Here is a 14,931-nt window from a genome sequence, read left to right on the forward strand (position 1 = left end):
TCTGTACTGTTTGTCTGTCTGTCTGTCTGTACTGTTTGTCTGCATTGTTTTTGTCTGCACTGTTTGCACTAGGTTGCACTTATGTAGCTTTGGGTTATGTGTTGTAGCTCTATGTTGTTTTAATGTAGCACCAGGGTTCTAGAGGAACGTTGTCTCATTTTTACTGTGTACCACTGTGTATAGTAGAAATGACAATAAAAGCCTCTTGACTTGACTTAAAATGTTTCCACAGGAAACATTAACACTATCAATGTCAGCACAGATTTGTCCACATGTAAAGAGAGAGCAGAGTAGATCAATCTCGAGATCCCCTCAGCTTTAGCAAGGAGAGTTCGACCTCTCAGGGATAAATCTCTCTGTAACCAATAATTGAATTTCCTTTTGGCCTTTTCAACAACTGGCTCAAAATTTAATTTACATCTAACCGCCTTATCCTTACGTATAACTACACCATGACAGATATGTCACCTCCGGCCTAACTGGAATACCGAACAGAGAAACATATTTAATGGTCATCCGTTCACATTTATCAAGATTTAGATATAAAACAGACGCCTTAGAAATGTTGTTTAATATGCTCAATGGCAATTGGGAAGTAGAGCATCTACTTTGCTCACATCACTGATGTGAAAATGGCCCCCGTGTTTACGTCACCAAGACCCGGAAACGGCTGTGTAATGAATCGGAGCTCCGTGACAGCTCGCAGAACACACACACACACACACACACACACAGCCAAAACTTCCTCCTGGTCTGCAGTGTATCTGGCTTCATCATTAATCGCGGATACTTTCCCCCCAACTTTTTCCGCGTGAAAGCGCGAACGAGTCCATTACAGGTAAACGCAAACTTACTGTATTACATTTCATGCAGAACTACCGGAAATGATTCATTAGCCCGTTAGCTTTAGCTTCACTATAAGTGCTCTTGATAAGAGTAGTCATAGCAGGAGGGTATGACACTTCTATCAGCTTATTTTTTTTATCTTTTGCCTGGATAATTGCACATATAAAAGCACAGCTTGCGCACTCATTTAATGGCGCACTGACATTCGTTTAAATGCATTACAAACGCATTTGCTGAGTTTCAGAAATAAATCCATAATGGGAGTTTTTGAATAAGTAAAAAAGTTTGAACAAAGGATTGATTACGTGAGAAGAGAGTTTTCCGTAAACAATACTGCTCACCAACAGCTTTTCCATTTGGCTCGTCTGAATCTTTATTCTGTATTGGTGAACTGTTACTGATGTAAAAAAATGCTGATAGAGCCACAAATAAACCACTGTTATATAGCATAGATAGAAAAGTAGGACAGGATAGATAGATAGATAGATAGATAGATAGATAGATAGATAGATAGATAGATAGATCAGACATACAAACCAGATAGTTTAGATAGATAGGCAGATAGATAGGTCAGACAGACTTAAAGAGGTGAACATGTCAGATAGATAGATAGATAGATAGATAGATAGATAGATAGATAGATAGATAGATAGAGCGAGAGAGAGATCAGACATACAAACCAGATAGTTTAGACAGATCAGGCAGATAGATAGGTCAGACAGACTGAGGGATGAATATGTCAGATAGATAGATAGATAGATAGATAGATAGATAGATAGATAGATAGATAGATAGAGAGATCAGACATACAAACCAGATAGTTTAGACAGATCAGGCAGATAGATAGGTCAGACAGACTGAAGGATGAATATGTCAGATAGATAGATAGATAGATAGATAGATAGATAGATAGATAGAGCGAGAGAGAGATCAGACATACAAACCAGATAGTTTAGATAGACAGATCAGGCAGATAGATTGGTCAGACAGACTGAAAGATGAATATGTCAGAAATACATATATATCAGAGAGAGAGAGAGAGAGAGAGATGCACAGTTTATTTTATGTACAACCAACTGAGTGTCCTGTTTTCTGGAAGCTGGAGAAGCACTCGTCTTTTATTTTGTTCACATAGCTTCTAAACATATCTGCAAACTTTCACCTTCTTAGTAATGTGACTTAACATTGTCGTTTTCTTGCTGACCATTTTATTTCCCCTGCTGATGCAGCTATTCTTGCCGAGTTGATCACACTTCTCTCACCATCCTGTGACAGCCAGAATGACTATTAGACTACGGATCTTCTCTCTCAACTGCTGGTGAGCACACCAGGCAGATATTCCTTACATTACACACAGAAAGATCTTAAGTAATCTCTTAAGCTGCTTAGACAAAAACAAAAACACTACAAGTAAAAAGAATACACTATGAGTGACGTGAATTTAATCAGCCCCATGTTTTTTTTCTACAAATGTCCGACTACTTCTAGGGTAACCGCTGAATAATTTAAACGAAGCCACTCGAGTTTCACCGAATCTACCTCAAGGTTGTCAAAGTACTATGTTAGAAAGGAGAGGGTGTTTGTGATACAGCAAAATGTACCATTGAATCTTATGTTGCTTCCTTCTTGCTTTGGTCTTTGACACTGACTTGGCATACACACATTAAAATAAATGTTTATCATCAGCAATGTGGTTTGTTGTTTAGAGTGTCAGTATGTGTGATCTGTGTGTTTGTGATTTTAGGGGAATCCGCTACCTTAGTAAGCACCGTGCTCAGCGATATGCCATGATTGGAGATCTGCTAAGCAAAGACCAGCATGATGTAGTATTACTGCAGGAGGTGAGATAAACACACACACACACCCATGCACACACACACTTTTGTCTCTTAATTAAACAAGATAATATGGATTGTAGGATTTTAGTGAGTCCTTTTTTTGCTATACAAAGTCCTCATTGGCAATAGAAAAAGTGAGCCAAAATTTCCTTCGTGACCCAAATTAAAAAAACATTTTACTCACAAGTGTCACTAATGTGCTTGTTCTTTTTACGATGCAAGTTTAACAAAGTGACAGAATTCAGTACAGCAAATCATAAACCAGTTAGAGACCAGGAGGTCCTGCAAGACCCAAAAATCTCCCCTCTAAATGGAGTTCATGAGACAGAATTGTCAATTTTGCTCATGCCAGGATTTCAAGAGAGCAAACTTGGCCGTGCTCTCTGGAGAGAAGAGATTGCATTACTCTGCAACACTAACCGATTGTGGGTCCTTTTGAGGTTATGAATATGTAAGAGGTATTGAGTTTCTGTGCAGTAGTCGGAAAAGATGCAGTAACTGGCTGCATATGTTTTAAAGGGAGAATATTTTGCTCTATTGTGCTAGGATATAGTTAGCTAAGGGTGGACATGGCAAAATGGCCAAATTGGAAGAAAATGGGGAAGAAAAATCAATAGGGATTGGCATTTAAAGGAAGTTGTTATACCTATAGAGCAAGCACTTCTTAGTCTTCTCACCTCTAAACCCAACAAACATGTAAAAGAATTTCATCAGCATTTCTGCGTAGAACAGGGATCAGGAATGAAGCGTTCACTGGGTGTAGATTCTTGTGTCGTTTGCTACTGTGTAGATAATTGTATTGAATGATTTACATGGTCATCAAAAATCATTCTACTTTGGCAATGAAAGTGTTTTTTTCCCTGCTGTATTTCATTACAAAAAATTTAATCATCATCCATTATGGAGAAATTTAAATGTTTTTCTTTTTTTTTTTTTTTTTTTTTTTCAGTTCTGCTTTTGCCACTTGTTATGAGCCTCATTGATCATGTTTGTAGTAAACCTGTGTTAATGTTTGTATAGGCCAACCCAAACCAGAAATATCCACAGAATTTATCAGCAGCTTTGGATAGGCTGATGCTGAAGAGCTCTAAAGTGCACATTCCTGACCTCTTTTTTTCCTTATAAGTGTGCACAATTCATCACTTCAAATCATCTCTCTGTTGAGTAATTAGTGCTCAGTGCTATTGTCCAGAACTACTAGTATTAATCTCTCTCTCTCTCTCTCTCTCTCCCCGTCTCGCTTTTTCTCTCTCTCTCTCTCTCTCTCTCTCTCTCTCTCTCTCTCTATCTATCTATCTATCTATCTATCTATCTATATATATATATATATATATATATATATATATATATATATATATAATGTGTGTGTGTGTGTGTGTGTGGCAACATTTCTTTTGTTGTAATTGAATGACTACAGGGTGTCTCACAAGTTAACATACACAGAGGAAATCAACCCCTTTTTTTTTTTTTGCAAAACATTCTCTATGATTACCATTTCTTTCTAAACACACGTTGAGTCCACTCTCTTTCAACCTTGGTTCTCAACACTCATTAGACTTAACTCTTCTGATTGGACAATTGTGAGTTCAAATTCCAGCACCACTAAGCTGGTCCCTTGTGCATGCCCTTTAACCTGTATGTCTTTCTAGATAAGGCCGTTTGTCAAACGCTGTAAATTAAGTGTTTGTCACGTTTCCTCTTTAAAGTCCTTTGCAACTTCCTTGCAAGAGCTTTCTTATCTAGCCTCGATAACCATTTCAATATGTTTTTTTCTTAAAGGCTATCGGAAAAAAATTAAAATAAAATATGTATAAAAAATTGTAAAAAATATTTTGCTATGCATAGACACTATTTAGGATACGCTGTAGTTTTAAATATCTACATTCTAAGTTTTAAAATTGTGATTGCGTTTGCTTACTCTATTATTGTTTTTGCATTCCTTAGTTTATCCCCATAAAATAAAACTCATTCTTTTTTAGTGGTTTGCTTAGTTCCAGACCAACTGAGCTATCATATGCTAGAGACTACAGAGCACTTTTATGAGGTACTCTGATAAAAAGGATATGACCTGAATTTGGTTACGTCCATTCTTACATTATCTAGACTTCTTGAATGTTCCTTCAATCAATTTCTGAAAAAAATCTGCTTGTCTCCAACTTGAGCAATGAGGCCTATTTTCAGTGAACACGGGTGAACAATGATTTTCCCACATGCATAGCCTTATTCAGGAAAACATTCTAACTTACAATCCTAGTTAACCTATAACCTTTATGGCTCAGTGTTATGGCAACATTAACACCATGTTTAAATTGCAAACAATACACAGAAATGTATGAGCTTACAGTTGCATGGATCTTAAAAATTCAAGGGTTTAGTGTCCAATGTACATGAAAAGATAAAATACAAATGTACAATATTGCAATAGTGCAAATGCAAGAAGAGGAGAGAAAAAAAAATATGTGCATATATAAAGAGTGCAATGTACATATGAAAGTCATGTATGTGCAAATTCTGCCAAGGTAGATTGCCCATGTTATTCACATTGTGAAAGGGTGTATGTGTGTGTGTGGCGATTATACAGATAAAAAAGTTCATTCTAAATTTGTAATTTGTAATTAATGACTAATACTTTCTTTCGGCTTCTCCCATTAGGGATCGCCACAGCGGATCATCCGTATTCATGATCCGCATGTTCGATTTGGCACATGTTTTTACGCTGGATGCCCTTCCTAACGCAACCCTCCCCATTTATCCGGGCTTGGGACCGGCACTAAGAGTGCACTGGCTTGTGCAACCCTAATGCCTGGGGTTGGTTCCCATCCTAACCACTAGACCACCAGGGAACCCTGTAATAATTAATGATTATTGATTTGGTTCATTTAGTTGATCATTTTTGTTTGACAACATATGTCCGTTACAGTAATGTGTTCATTTATTATCATGCAATAACTTCAATAGGCCGTTCTGTTTAACTGTTTAACACCCTGAATATCCTGGTGTGCATGTAATTCAATATAAAGTTAAGAGAAATAAAAAATCTTGAAAAATAAATAAATATATATATATATATATATATATATATATATATATATATATATATATATATATATATACATACATACATATATATATATATATATATATATATATATATATATATATATTTAACCATGACAGCAATAATCCTGCTCCCTTTAACAGCATACAGACAAACAATCTATTATTATCGTTCCCTTGTCCATATCTGTATCTTTATAGCTGGAACGTTAGTGGGGTTTTACTGCTTTATGGCTCCACACTGCATTGCAGTAGAGCATCACCTATCTGTCTTTACCCAACAGTAAAGTGTTTTTGACACAATGTAAGACTAAAAGCACTTTGCTTTTGATACAGTTAGGTTAATCAAGCTTTCAATATGCGGTTTCAACTTGTAATGCAGTCTTCACTCAGTAGTGAATAATCTATTGTTTGTTAGTCCTACAGCTTGCCAAAGTAAACTAAGACTTTACTTAAGAGGATTATAATAGTATTAATTTCCTGCTTTCCATACTGACTCACTCACTGCAGGGATTGACTTAATACTAGTTTTTAATTCTGAGGCATTCTGCAATATAAATATATATATTTTTTTGGTACGTGATAATCTCTCTGTAATGATCCATGAGCTAGAATAGTGCTGACCAAGTTCAGCTCTATTGAAGGAAGTGGTTTAGTCATGTTACTCAAGAGAGATAAACTCAGATTAAGGGAAGAACGTTTGACACTGCAATTTTCGTCTTCTTTTCCTGACCTGTGTTCTAGGTTTGGAGTGAAAAAGACTTCCACTTCTTGAAAGCGAAGCTTGCCAGCACACATCCTCATTCCCATTATTTTAAAAGGCAAGATCCGAACATTGCATTCGTGTCTTTTAAGTTTATAATGTTATTTATTCAATACATTGTAATAAATTACTATTTATTTTAAAGTCTTATTTGTTCCTTCCATGTGCATGAAATTGCTATCATTAAACCATAATAAAGCTATAATTATTAAAGTTTGTATCATTATTTATATTTGTTTGCTTTAAACTTCTGATTTTTAGTGGATTTTTTGGAAGTGGACTGGCGGCCTTTTCCAAGCATAGAATCCATGACGTCTTTCTCTACAAATACTCCTTGAATGGTTATCCTTACATGGTGAGTCCAGTCCAATCGTGTTTTTGCTAAATGTTTTGGATCAGATCGCTGCTCCTAATCAGACCAAAGCATTAATATGAACAGTAAATTTTTTAGATGATGTTGAATTTTCTATAACAGTATGGTCTGCACAAAAATAAGATTTAAGGCAAATTACATGTTAACACTAAATGCCTCTGTTATATATTTTCTGTAGTATTAGCTTATTCAAATGGGCTTTTGGCAAATGGTTCATTGTTGGCATAGTAAAGGAGGTCTTGGGTTTGTTAGGTAATTGGGATTTGTTTATATTTGCTGTCAGTGATAAACTGATGTTTTTATGATAGCACACCTGAAGCATTTTCCTCACTTAAAGCCAGCGTATAAATGTTTTAGTGGAATGGATAAGATATCGTCTAAGAATCGTCTTTTTTCTGTGCCAGGCCCATCACGGAGACTGGTTTGGGGGTAAAGCTGTTGGGAAATTACTGCTGAATATCAGTGGGATGATGGTGCATGTCTACGTCACTCATGTAAGTCGAAAAACATTGTTTTGGGAAATGTATAGGTGTGTGATCAGCCCTGAGTTGTAGCACCTCCCTTTTTTATATGTCTTTTCCCCAACAGCTGCATGCTGAGTATTCCAGAGAGCAAGATTCCTATCTCGCTCACAGAGTGGTGCAGGCCTGGGAGCTTCAAAACTTTATACGGTATTAAACCACTCTCTGTTTTTAGATAAGAGATATAAAACGGGCTACAGTGCACTTAATCCAGTGTCAAGTGGGCTAGACAAATAAAAGTCATTTAATTAAACAACAGTAAGGTTCATTCTGAATGCACTAGCAGATAAACTAAGCATATATGAACAGACTGCAATTTAGTGCCAAACACACATTTCTTCAAATCATACAGGGAGTGCAGAATTATTAGGCAAGTTGTATTTTTGAGGATTAATTTTATTTGAGGATTTAATTTGAACAACAACCATGTTCTCAATGAACACAAAAAACTCATTAATATCAAAGCTGAATATTTTTGGAAGTAGTTTTTAGTTTTAGCTATTTTAGGGGGATATCTGTGTGTGCAGGTGACTATTACTGTGCATAATTATTAGGCAACTTAACAAAAAACAAATTCATACCCATTTCAATTATTTATTTTTACCAGTGAAACCAATATAACATCTCAACATTCACAAATATACATGTCTGACATTCAAAAACCAAACAAAAACAAATCAGTGACCAATATAGCCACCTTTCTTTGCAAGGACACTCAAAAGCCTGCCATCCATGGATTCTGTCAGTGTTTTGATCTGTTCACCATCAACATTATGCAGCAGCAACCACAGCCTCCCAGACACTGTTCAGAGAGGTGTACTGTTTTCCTCCTTGTAAATCGACATTTGATGATGGACCACAGGTTCTCAATGGGGTTCAGATCAGGTGAACAAGGAGGCCATATCATTAGATTTTCTTCTTTTATACCCTTTCTTGCCAGCCACGCTGTGGAGTACTTGGACGTGTGTGATGGAGCATTGTCCTGCATGAAAATCATGTTTTTCTTGAAGGATGCAGACTTCTTCCTGTACCACTGCTTGAAGAAGGTGTCTTCCAGAAACTGGCAGTAGGACTGGGAGTTCAGCTTGACTCCATCCTCAACCCGAAAAGGCCCCACAAGCTCATCTTTGATGATACCAGCCCAAACCAGTACTCCACCTCCACCTTGCTGGCGCCTGAGTCGGACTGGAGCTCTCTGCCCTTTACCAATCCAGCCACGGGCCCATCCATCTGGCCCATCAAGACTCACTCTCATTTCATCAGTCCATAAAACCTTAGAAAAATCAGTCTTGAGATATTTCTTGGCCCAGTCTTGACGTTTCAGCTTGTGTGTCTTGTTCAGTGGTGGTCGACTTTCTGCCTTTCTTACCTTGGCCATGTCTCTGAGTATTGCACACCTTGTGCTTTTGGGCACCCAGTGATGTTGCAGCTCTGAAATATGGCCAAATTGGTGGCAAGTGGCATCTTGGCAGCTGCACGCTTGACTTTTCTCAGTTCACGGGCAGTTATTTTGCGCCTTGGTTTTTCCACACGCTTCTTGCGACCCTGTCGACTATTTTGAATGAAACGCTTGATTGTTCGATGATCACGCTCAGAAGCTTGGCTATTTTAAGACTGCTGCATCCTCTGCAATATATCTCACTATTTTTGACTTTTCTGAGCCTGTCAAGTCCTTCTTTTGACCCATTTTGCCAAAGGAAAGGAAGTTGCCTAATAATTATGCACACCTGATATAGGGTGTTGATGTCATTAGACCACACCCCTTCTCATTACAGAGATGCACATCACCTAATATGCTTAATTGGTAGTAGGCTTTCCAGCCTATACAGCTTGGAGTAAGACAACATGCATAACGAGGATGATGTGGTCAAAATACTCATTTGCCTAATAATTCTGCACTCCCTGTATTCTTATCATATATGCACACACAGCGACATACTATTATTCAATTGAATTATTCCCTACCTAAGGAAAGTACATAAGCTTAAATAAGTATTCACCCCTCTTATTGTGATACCACAAAATTGTTTTTTTTTTTTTTTTTTAGAAAGAATGCATGGTTACAGCATCAAATTTGTGAACAAAATTTATGTTTGGACTTTTCAGTGCAATATGGCCCAGAGATCAGATTCTAAATGCATTTGGTGTGCCTATATGGAAACTTTATAAGGCTGGTCCTTACCTGTGGCCCATATGTTTATCTATTGCAGAACACTTTGCGCACACACATTCACACCCTTCTACACACTTAGAGAAGGTTAGCATGGATGATCTACCGAACTGCATGCTTTTGAAGAGTGAGGAAGAAACTTGGTAAGCCGCAAAGCAAAGGAGACCATGCGACGCGTCATTCTGCTCATATATACAGTAGCAGCCTTACGTTAAGAAGTACCCCGATTCGAATGTAAAATAAAGAGCATTAGGTGTGCACTATTAGGCTTCCATGACTAAATGTTCAAACACCATCAAAAGGATTCATTAAGGATTTAATTTAAAAATAAAGTCTGCATTTCCTCTCACTCAGGCACACATGTGCTGGGGCAGATGTGGTTATATTAGGGGGGGATTTAAACATGCATCCTGAAGACCTTGGTGTTAGATTGGTGCGCAGCTACTGCGGACTCAAAGACTGCTTCGCCGAAACAGCCAACTTCGACGTGAGTATTGCCGTGGCCAGGCAGTGTATCTTTCTGTGACTGTCAATCATTCAGTTGTTAACAGCAATATTGCGTTTACAATTTTCAGGGATGTGAACAGGGATTCACCCATATAACAGACAACCCCTTCACAAATAATCATGAGCTTATTCCTTTTGGAGAAGGAATCCGTATCGACTACATCTTATTCAAGGTGAATGTGCTTGATTTTACAGGACAACTCGTGGTAACACTGTCAAATGTTTGGAACGCCTGGTCTTTCATCGATTTTGAAGAGAAGCATGCACATTTCTTTTGTTTTTATGCAACAAACTAGGTCATTTAACGGTATGAAGATTTATTCTGACCAAACAAATCCACAGCTGTTAAACTTTATTTTCACTTAGTTACCCTCTGTATGTATGAATTGCAGCTTAGTCTCTTAGACAGTTAGTTTCTTCAAACATTCACCTGATATTTTATTCTGACCTCGTGACCCAGTTCATCCCAGAGCAGTACACTAGGATTTAGGTGCATTGACTGAGCAGGCCATTAGGTGATAGATAACACTCCAACTGATTGTTTGCTCTCTAAATAACACTCATTGTTTTGTTAAATGGTAAAGTTGGTACAGTAGTCTTGGTCCGGATGGAACTGCATGGCATATAGGAATGAAATGGTAGCCATGTTGGTTCAGTATTTCTTTAACCTGGAATAAATCTCTAATATTACCTGCTCCAAAAAACACCCTCAAACCATTAAGCCTCCACCACCATGTTTCACTGTGAGTGTGATGCTGTCTGGTAACATCTTCTGTCCTGTTCTCCATCTTACATAAGTTCTTCTGTTAGAGTCAAAAATGTCACATTTGAGCTCATCTTTATATAGAACGTTCTTCCAGTCATTTGCTGTCTAATTATTGTGTTTTTGCCTTTTATCAAATTTTTTGGCATATAAAATTACAGTAACAGAGACATCATTTGCTATTGCTCCATAAGGTTTTCTAGTTGAGTTTAGTTTGATTGCTATAGGTTGTGTGATATCTTCCCAACCAATAAAAACATCTTTTTATTAGGATGCGTCTCAAAAACCGATAAATGGCTAAACGTTTCCAAACTTTTGACAGGCACTGTGCATGCTTTAGCCTCTTTTTCTTGAAGTACATGCATATTTTAAAAGGTATATGGTAGTGTATTGTATCACCTTTTTTGCTGTACATGATGATTAGATACAACACTGATTAGCGGGTCTTTTTCCAGTACAAATGTTTAAAAAAGTAAACATGTAAATCGTGTAGAGATAAAACTGAGGCATATATAATAAACTGACAACTAAGGGTATTGTAAAAATAAAAAAACGAATAGTATGATATATATTTGCATACTTACACAGTTTTGGCTAATGGGCTTGTCACGTTACACTTTTCCTTCCACTGAATTCCAATTCAAATTTGGTTGCTGCCTATGTCCTCAGCAGGCCTCAGAAGAAATGGCGAATGCTAAAAGTCTAGTGTGACCAACCCATAAACAGTACAGTATTTAGATGAAAATTAAAATGTTTGTCAAATAAATGAATATAAAAAAAATCTTTAATCTGAATTGTGTTTTATTAACAGGGATCAGGGAAAGTGGATGTGAGTTGTGAATCTCTGTCTACTACCAAGGGCTCTGTTCCTGGCTATGACTTTCCTTACTCTGACCACGAAGCTCTGAGCACTGACCTTCTGCTTTCCCCTTTGGAAAACGAGAAGCGAGAAAAAGAATGCACTGAAGGTAAATCAAGCTTTTTTCCCCCACCGGATTCTTTTTGGCCATGCTGTAAAATGTTTCCCCGTTTATGTTTTTTTTTTTTTTTAGTTAACCTTTCTGAGCTGATCAACATTGTGACCGAGGCTCGTACAGAGGTGAAGGTGGGCCTGCATTGTGCTGAGCGCATGCGCTACACAGCTGCACGCACAGGATTCATGGGCCTGGTGTTGCTGCTGCTTGAGTTAGCCATAGCTGCTGTGCCTATATTCTCCCTGGGAACTGAGCAGCCTTTCCCCAAAGCTTCCTTCTACCTCTTGGGGGCGCTGTGCTTTACCATCCTTCTTTCTGCCACCTTCCTGTACATATTTTACACCATGGAAGTGAAGTCCCTGCAAGGAGCAGAGGACCAGATGAGGCTTACAGTTGGCAGCCTGCAAGAACATCTGAAAGAATTGCCTAAGGACAAGGAACATACCAAAAAGGCTGCAGAAGCCTGAATAATGAAGAATCGAAGCTGTAAACACTCCTGAACCACTCACATAAATTTGAGGATTATTTTCTTGCAAGGTGACGTCTGCTAATTTCATAGATTTCGAACAAGGCTAAGCTGAACCACTTTTAAGAGTTTTCTGATTGACTCATTGTAGATGGTTCCAAATCTTTCCATGGCTCTGTTCATACCTGGTATTAACTTGCGTTCTGAGTACAGATACAAAATCAAAACTATATCAATCAGCTTATCTGTCATTCATTTATAAGTTTCATTCGCAGCCCACAAAACATTTTAAACGGCTTTTAGAAATGTGCAAAATATAAATCGTGGGAGATTTTTTATTTTTTTTTGCCTGGAAATAAATGGCGATTTTTTTTTTCATGACAATCTTTCTTCAGTGAAAATGACACCACAAGCAATGACGCATTTACGATACCTGGCCTGAGTGATCTCAGCTATGTCTTCGCTGTCTCAGCTATGTCTCAGCTGTCTATTTCTCAAGGGATTACCCAGGACACATGCCAGGTGTGCCACTAGCTGTCTTCCTCACTGATGATTCTACACAAGCTGAAGCTATTAGTACCACTAGCAAAAATTTTAAAAAAGCATGTGCGTCACACTTCTCATTAATATTATGTGTCCTTGATTTGAGTAATGAGATTGTAACTCAGTATATAACGCATAGATGGACGTCTGTCTCAGGAATTGGACCATTCACCTTGCTTAGTCAAACGAACAATCATCGGGAATACGACCGAAATTTAAAAAAGTAACCAAAGTGTAGGATATAACATTGCATAACCAAACTTATACACAAAATCTGCTTCATTTGTATTGGTCAGAAGGTGTTTCTTTATGTTCCTATAACAGCACACTCCATCAGGTTTGATTCCTTACACACTCTGTGCGTCCATGTTCCGTTAGATAAATGGACCAGTTGTTGCTCTTATTTATTGTCATTAAGCCGGATACGCTTTGGTAATATCCATTATCTCACAAATGTCTTATATTTATCAGGCCAAGTAGATTTTTATTTAATTATCAGACTGATTTTAATCCTGCAGTGCAGGTCATTTAAATAACCAATAATGTCTATTAAATAACTTTAATGTCTTCCTTATATAAGATGGATCCTGCTTAAATCCTGTATTTGTTGTGTTTACACAAATAGTAGATAAAATAAAAACTACACATTTGCATTATCTGTTTTTTTGAAGCATTTTCAATTAACTGTACTGGAATCACTTACTCACTCCGATTTCATTACACACTTATATGTACTGTATACTTTATGGATGCCGAAAGATGCCAGTTTTATGTGTATATATATTTCTATACCTCATACATGTCATATACTCTTGTCTATTCTCTGTAAACCCTACATGCATTCAATTTGCTCACGTTTATGCTTTCAGTTGCAACAATAGATGCAGTGTTTTTAGAAGAAATAAATGATTCTTATTACAAAGGCAAAAGTGGTAATTGTCTTTAATTTGATTTGTATTTGCAAACACAAATTCAATTCAGTTTTATTTGTAAAGGGATTTTAACAGTGGACATTGTCCCAAATCAGCCATTACAGCCACTGACCTGCAAAGTCAAATAACAATGATTTGAATTTCATTACAGTGCCACATATTAAGGATCGGGATATATTAGGTATCAACTGAACAGTCAGATCTCGAGGTTGACGTTTTCGAAACAGGAAAAATGGGCACGCGTTAGGCTTGAAGTGGATCCGCTCTTGATATCTGATAACGCCACAAACTTTCAGAAGTATTTAGGAGTCCATGCTTCAACGGGACAGGGCTGTTTCGGCAATACAAGGGTCTTCAACATACTGGGTGGTTTTATCGTTATGAATAATTGATGGATATTATTGAGGATATAGGCAGGGAGTTGCTGAGGATAAGATTGCTGCCTCACTGCTACATCCCCAGGTTGCTCATGCTACACTCTGTGTCTAGTTCCTCCGTGTATGTTCTCTCAGTCCTTGTGTATGCGTTTCTTCTGTTTTGTTTTGTTTTTCCTTTATTACTTCTTCTTTCTGCTTCTCCCATTAGGGGTCGCCACAGCGGATCATCCGTCTCCATTCCCCCCTGTCCTCTACATCTGCCTCTTTCAACCCAACTACCTGCATGTCTTCCCTCACCACATCCATAAAACTCCTCCTTGGTCTTCCTCTTTTCCTCCTTCCTGGTGGCTCCATCCTCAGCATTCTCCTACTGATATACCCCATGTCCCTCCTCTGCACATGTCTAAACCATCTCAATCTCGCCTCCCTTACCTTGTCTCCAAAACGTCTTACATGCGCTGTCCCTCTAATAAACCCATTTCTAATCCTGTTCATCCTCGCACTCCCAATGAAAACCTCAACATCTTCAGCTCTGCTACCTCCAGCTCCACCTCCTGTCTTTTAGTCAATCCCACTGTCTCTAATCCAAACATCACAGGTCTCACCACAGTCCTATAAACTTTCCCCTTTTACTCTTGCAGATATCCTTCTATCACAAATGCCACTCTATTACTATGTCCTGTGCTTAAATAAATAGGAATAGGTTTTGGATTCAACATGACTAATTTATTTGCAATGAAACACTTTGACCACAAGGGTGCAGTCCTAGAATGCAATGTATTTATTTTGTGTTTGTCTTTC

General features: G+C 37.8%; 1 protein-coding gene across 1 annotated transcript; it reads left to right on the top strand.

Annotated features, from left to right (window-relative positions):
- The first annotated feature begins 702 nt into the window (after window positions 1-702).
- On the top strand, window positions 703-13,750 carry smpd2b (sphingomyelin phosphodiesterase 2b). The gene is made up of 11 exons (XM_046857463.1): window positions 703-838; window positions 2,076-2,164; window positions 2,591-2,687; window positions 6,486-6,562; window positions 6,766-6,859; window positions 7,282-7,371; window positions 7,466-7,548; window positions 9,923-10,055; window positions 10,144-10,248; window positions 11,650-11,806; window positions 11,891-13,750. The coding sequence occupies exons 2-11, from the start codon at window positions 2,127-2,129 to the stop codon at window positions 12,277-12,279; spliced, it is 1,263 nt and encodes a 420-aa protein (XP_046713419.1). The 5' UTR covers window positions 703-838; window positions 2,076-2,126; the 3' UTR covers window positions 12,280-13,750.
- The last annotated feature ends 1,181 nt before the right edge of the window (window positions 13,751-14,931 follow it).

Source organism: Silurus meridionalis, chromosome 1 (genome assembly GCF_014805685.1).
Source record: "Silurus meridionalis isolate SWU-2019-XX chromosome 1, ASM1480568v1, whole genome shotgun sequence".
In the NCBI taxonomy this organism is placed as follows: Eukaryota; Metazoa; Chordata; class Actinopteri; order Siluriformes; family Siluridae; genus Silurus; species Silurus meridionalis.